At 35.3% G+C, this 6714-nt stretch overlaps 1 protein-coding gene across 1 annotated transcript; it reads right to left on the bottom strand.

The window, feature by feature from the left end:
• Nucleotides 1–2961: 2961 nt before the first annotated feature.
• LOC104615954 (heparan sulfate glucosamine 3-O-sulfotransferase 1-like) lies at nt 2962–4006 on the bottom strand. The gene has a single exon (XM_010283427.1). The coding sequence runs from the start codon at nt 3889–3891 to the stop codon at nt 2962–2964; it is 930 nt and encodes a 309-aa protein (XP_010281729.1). The 5' UTR covers nt 3892–4006.
• Nucleotides 4007–6714: the final 2708 nt, after the last annotated feature.

The following is a 6714-nucleotide window of genomic DNA, read 5'->3' as shown; positions in this document are numbered from 1 at the left end:
AACTCTAAAATGATCATTGAATTAATTCCATCAACTCTGTCCTTCTCAAAAATGCTGAGCCGGAAATGAAAAATGCTAACAAATCAAGTAGATACATGCATCACTAATCACAGATCAGCTCTCCTTGAACTGTAAATTCCAAAAAGGGACCTGCATATTCAAAGATGCATACAGTTTCTGCCAACCGGTGTTCCTGCATTCAACGCATGCAAAGATTAGCTGTAAACTTCAGAGAAGAAAGACTTGATGCCTGCAAGTATAAATAGAGAAAGACATTGGACTTTTTTTTTCTTTTCTTGGAAGCCTCTGAAATTGAATGTGACGTATAGACATGTGAACTCTTCAATTACTGGCAACTACCCGAAACCCTTGTTAAAGTATATTTTGTTTTCAAATTAGCTTCTTGCCAAAAAACCCACCAAGACCAAAAACCAACCTTATTCTTATTCAATACTATTAAATGGGAGCATCATTTTTGAAAGGAAGAAAAACAAGAAGAATATGGAAAGTTTTGGAATGTATAAGAAACAGAAAGCAATGCTGAAAGAAAAAATACAATCTATGGTACAAATTGCTGGTTTGCTACCTTCAATACTGTATTTCTGAAATCAGTGGACTGGAATGAGTTTTGTTTATCAGTGAGATTGTATTGGTCAGAAAGAACAGCCATGTTAACCAGCATGGAGAATCTGGATTTGGGGCTTCTGTTGTCAGATAAAAATGTTGTGCCCACAAAATACAAAGTGTCGATCCAATCTAAAATCACCCTGCTGATTCAGAGTTCAGAATTTTTCTGGGTTAAATTTTACTTGAGAAATGACAAAGGTATTGTTAGACTACAGAACTGTAATTATTACAGTTTTCCTACCCAATGTCCTTGTAGAGATGGTATAAAACTAGCATAAACATAGTGTTCTTTGGCTAATTTGAAAGAAATACATTCGTATTTCCACACCTGACTCAGATCAACTTTGTACTTCTGAGTAGTGCTCAGAGCTGATCAATATTAATGATTAAGAAGCCACAGTCCAGAAAAGGTGGAAGAAGTAAATAACAATTTGGGCCATCTGTAGAAATCGGAGATGTAATAAATAATCATACTTCAGAAAGATAATTTTAGAAATTAATCATATGTTAACAACAAATAAACATCATTTTCTCTCATATATACACATACAAGTAGTGGAAGAGAGAAAGAACAAGATTTATTCTATTATTTTTAACAGTTTACATTTATTGAGGGAATATTTGAAGGCTATTTCCCCATAATCTGGCTGGGTCTGGTGTTCTGTCCAGCTTCAGTGGAATACCACTGCCTGCCTAACATCCAAGTAGCCCCCTCATAAAGTATTAGAAACATAAAAATTAGCACTGCAGCACACACCTTTTAGCTTGTGAAGTGGAAGACTGAATCCCACATATATCCCTGCAGGCTGAACAGTGGCTTAGACAGAAAGTCACAGATTCAGGATCCTCGCCAGGGTTAGGTGGAGTTTGGTGCTGCGATGCTCAGAGTGGGCCCACACAACTACAGCTCACCGGTGTTCTGAGAAGCTTAGAGGAATGCACCTAATGAATGCTTCTGCTGGGAGTGCACCAGTTTCTGGATTGCAAGGTACAACGTCAAATGGGCACATCTGCATCTGTAGTTCTGTCTCGGCACCATATTTAACATTTCCAGTTGATTTTCTTCTTTGGTATTAATATATTATAAAATTTTTACATGAAAAAGGAGAACAGACCAGCACAATACTGTCAAACAAACAAATAATTAAAAAGAAAAAAAATTCCTAATGCAGGGGTATAGACGGGTGTGGTTTAATATGTAATCTGAGTATGTCATACTTAGCATATTGAACACCGTGTCTGAGATATACAGTATAACAAGATGTTATTTTAACTTAAAGAACATCCCAGGGACTGCATTAGAAGTGACAAAATACTCCATGCATTGGAAGGTAAGCAAATAAATTTTTTTTTTTTTTAGCAAGAATCGATGTGCCAATGGAGATGTGTAAACTAAAGCCAGGAGAGGAATAGAATAACTAGTCACAGAATACAAACACAATTAATATGGTAGTACTAATGACCCATTCAAGAGCAAAGCGACATAATTTATACAATCAAATATTTGTACAGTTGCTGATATTTTTTCCTTTTTTTTTTTAAGTGTATAGCATAGTGGTGTAAATTGAAGTTTCCTGGGATTATTTTAATTTCTTTACATTCAGAACTCTCACTTAAAGCTTCTTCAAACAATTCACATTCTTACTTTGGAAATTTCTTCTTCTTTTTTTTTTTTTTGTAATGTTTTTTTTTTTTTTTTTTTTTTTTTTTTTTTTTTTTTGCAAACACAAGCCAATAAGAGTGTGGTTTAATACTAATGATAAGGAGACAGGGAGCTTCTAGTTCACCTATTAAAAATCATAAGTGAAATAGATTCCTTTTATTATTAAGGACCTCAGCGTATTAACAGAGGATGAATTATTTATTGGAGCCACTATGTATGCCATTGTTTTAACACACAATTCAAATTACTGTATGAAAAATTCTAGAAATCGATATCACTGTATTGTGCATGATATAAAAAATACTAACAACAAAAAATACAGAACCGTTAGAATAATACCATTTAAAATATTTACATTTTTTACACTGTTTGAAGCATTTTTCCAAAACAGCACAAATCTTGTAACAGCTACATACCTGAAATAAGTCTGCTGAAGTTTATGTGTTTGCATGAGAGAAGATCGGAATATGACTCACAGTAATCATAGAAATACATGAAACTTATTTTTCCCAACATAAAGGGTACTGTTTCAATGAGCTAACAGATGTGTTATTCCAATGACGCATATAACCAGTGTTAAGTTCTCATTATACGAATCTCTACAGTTTAGAAAGATATGGTTGAAAGAGTTTGTTTCAGGCCCTTTTTAAGAAGCATTGATTCCAAGTGCATTAATGCCAGTCAAAGGAATGATTAACCATTCTGTAAAATTTTGCATTGTGCTCTCTGAAGTAAGAATACAGTTGCTCTAAAACAGTGTTGTTAACAAGAGGATGGGGGCGTCCTTTGGATTCATGTAAACATCTCTCCCTTCCATCACTTCTAATACAGTAGAATCCCTTGGTTTGGTTAAAATAAAAATTAGAAGACATAATTCGGGAAGGAAGATTTAGAAATCTTTCAACTTTTTGTAATTCAGGAAGAGGGTCCTTGATTAAAGTATTGCCATCCACTATGTGAATCTGATCCAAACTGAAATGCTTAAGCCACTTTTCCATATGAACATCATAGAGACTTCTCTGAATAGCTTTGTATTTGGTATTAAGTGCTCCATTCTTAATAACAATATCTTCAAAAAGCTGAACAGGCTTGTGGCTTTCTACTCTGTTGTAATATACTTGGGTATAGTCAGATATAACTCTCTCAGTGGGATCTCTTAGAATGAGCAGCAGTTTAATGGAGCTATTCATGTCATGAATTCTTGCTGGAGCCTGTGGTGACGTAAAATAGCCTGGTGTTTTCTCAATTGTAATTTGATTTCCATAAGAAAATGGCATTAGACTTCTATACCAGTCTATTCCTTTCACATAATTTTCATCCCAGTCAAAGAAGTGGACTTCTGTAGCTGCTACCACAATATTAGGATGAATATCCAACATTTCCAGCAAAGCCCTTGTCCCTCCTTTACGAACTCCTATGATGATTGTCTGAGGTATTTGTCGGCTTGTGCCAGGAGGTCTCACCTGTGCCAAATAGCGTTCACTTTTATTGCTGAATAATCCTACTTGTGACTTTAGTGTTTCCAACAGTGCCCCATTCTCAACAGGAGCACCCTGAGCATGAGTCAGCAGAAGATAAGCTGACACTAGTAGGAAGGCCATGTGGAGAGGAATAGTTAGTTCAAGATAATGTTATGCTCGACTGATGAAAGAATAGGTAAGTCCCCTCTTAAGCTGGTTGGCAGAACCGGTGGTAAACACACAGCAAGTTCCTGAAGCATCTACAAAATAAAATGAGATAAATCAGTATTTCTAAACCAGCTGGACATTCAATTCACAATTCCATTCGCAAATCTAATCTGCGATCAAAACAGAGAATTTATACTGAAGTTATTTGTTTTCCCTGACTTTATTTCAGAAGAACAAAAAAGCTCCCATGTATTGTTGGTTTTTTTGTCCTTAACGATAGGCGAGCAATGATGGATACTAACCCTTCAACAGCTTTTATTTCCTCTAAGTAGAACATTAGAATCGTTCACCTGATTTTAAATTCCTGACCATTATTTGCTTACTTTGATTTCCGTAGTTCTCTTCAATACATGCCATATACTTCTTATGTCATATATACTATACTCAATATGATATTAGTAATAATTCCAAGGCATTTTTGAATGTCAATGCCTTTCCCCAAATTCCCTGCTAGAATAGTATGTCCTAATCTAAATAATAGCATTGGATGGCGGTGCTTTGATTCGGTTTCCAGTGAGCTATGGATCATATGAAAAAAGTTCTGTTTACTTAGACACAGAAAGCAAAGCACAGATATATGCAAAATTTTGGAATCTGAGCCCTTTAGAGCAGAAAACTAATAGTGTGGCAAAGCAAGAGTGGAGTGTGGAAAAAAAAATGAGACAGGGTGGATTCTTTGCAACTATCCAGGTGTTGTGAAGCATAGTCACTTAAGTGTTGGGAAAATCTTGGCACAATCAAATCTTCAGATAATAATCTGCAGTTCCTCCAAAGCTCTGCATAAGAAATACCTAGATGCTTTCTGGGCATCTAAAAACTTCTGCAGGGAAGCAAGTCTGGTTGGAGTTGGATACCTTCTTTTTCTTAATCCACAGAGCACACAATCATTTTAAGGAAGTGGTGAATATTAAATCTCTTAAAAATTTGAAAAAACCTTTAGGCTTGCAGGTGTGTGCACGTGTAAGTGAAAGAAAATGTCATGTAACTCTGCTAACGTTTGAAATCTCTTGGGTAACTCTTGTGTATATTACTTGAAAGAGATCGTTAACAGATCTGCCATCACAACAGCAGTGATAAAAAATTCACATCAATGCAACACCTGCACTGAAACCACTATGCTTGGATTGCCTATTTCTATGTCTGAAAACCTTCCAGGACAAATCCTCATTGAGAGGATTCTTGGACTTCATCCCCCTTTCCGAGCAATTTACATTTTAAGATTTGTAGGATAGATCTATATCCTTAACTTGTTTTGTTTTCAGTGTAGAGTGTGGAAACAAGCTATTTCATACAGTGAAGCAGCAGTCACTTGAAAACAGTAACTGTTTTTGGAATCTATTTGAATGATGGCTCCTATTTTAAACTACTCTCAGTACTACAACTTTAACTCATTCTTCAGTTCTGCTATCAGTAAGTCTCTTTCTTTTTCTGAATATTGGTCACAGTACTTTGCCTCTTAGAAGTGACCTTAGAAAACACAGCCAATTTGCTTTTGGCATGGCTCTGAGGAGCACTCAGTATTTCTATTTAAAAATTGTTTATTTTGAGGCTTACTTTACAGACTTAAACTTTTAACATAACATTTTTGATAATAACAGTCTAGGCAAGGTAGCAAATTCATTAAACTTATTTTCTAAATCTTATTAAAACCTACTCCAGCTTCTTGGATATCTGGGGAATATCTCTTGTTAGCCTGAATGAGATCTAAATTCAGAGACAGATAGCAAATATTAACCCTAAAGTTGCCATTTTGAAAATAAACTATGACTCTTAGTGTGTGCTATAAGGGCAGCTAATGCTAGTTTTGAAAAGCTGCATAGAATGTACAACACTGACCAGGTAATTTGAGGCATCACGCTCCAGATGACTCCCAAAATATTGGCCTTCAACTGTTAAGCATGTGTGTAGGCGGTGCTTTAATAATTTCAAGCCAAATCTTTGGTGATTAACAAGGTTCCTAAACAGTCCATTCTGAGTAAGGATAGAGCTATGCATAAGACAGTTTTGAAAACAATTCCTCTCTTCTCTGAATTAGCAATATCTGGCAGTATGGCTGCTTTCCAGACCTGTGAGGACAATAGGCTGGGATTTGGGAGGGGGGCAAGGGAACAGTTAATTTTTCTTTTAACTTGTTCTGAAACACCAGTGCTAATTTACATTCTATTAATCTTCCTTCTTAAATAAAAACTCTTTCAGGAAGATTGAGGAATTGTTTTTGTAAACACCTTACAATTTTTTTCAACTTACCTTTTTTGTGCTGATAGACACAGTACATTGTACATTACAATGCATATATACCTGTATATGTTAGATTTATGAGCACTTTGAAACTAAGGCAAGACCAGCCTGAATGTCTGCCAAGCAAGGAATGCCTTGCAAATACCAAGGTGGAGACATATAGTTCATTATCTAATTTTAATTCTTGAGCTGTCCCATCTTGAAACAGTTCTATCAACTGATTCTTGACAGATATTTCAGGCAACTTTATTTAACCAGAAAGAAAATGATTTTTAGAGTTTTTGAGAAGAAGTATTCTTGAGACTAAGTAGGTTAATAGCTTAAAAGAATAGAAGGGGAGAGAAGAAAGAAGGAATTTCTCTGAAATAAACTAAAACCAGTGTAAAAAAGATATAAAAGTATTTGAGACTGGGGACTCTGTTATAGTATAGACAGAGGTGTGTTCTTCCTAGATCTGGTGATAGATTAAAAAAATGCTCAAATTAATTTTTAAATTTT

This window comes from Phaethon lepturus, unplaced genomic scaffold, assembly GCF_000687285.1.
Source record: "Phaethon lepturus isolate BGI_N335 unplaced genomic scaffold, ASM68728v1 scaffold33143, whole genome shotgun sequence".
NCBI classification, from domain to species: Eukaryota; Metazoa; Chordata; class Aves; order Phaethontiformes; family Phaethontidae; genus Phaethon; species Phaethon lepturus.
This window is presented reverse-complemented; position numbering and strand designations above follow the sequence as displayed.

What these genes read in the sequence shown, in the direction of transcription:
- LOC104615954 (XM_010283427.1), bottom strand. Translation starts at nt 3,891, where the DNA reads ATGGCCTTCCTACTAGTGTCAGCTTATCTTCTGCTGACTCATGCTCAG.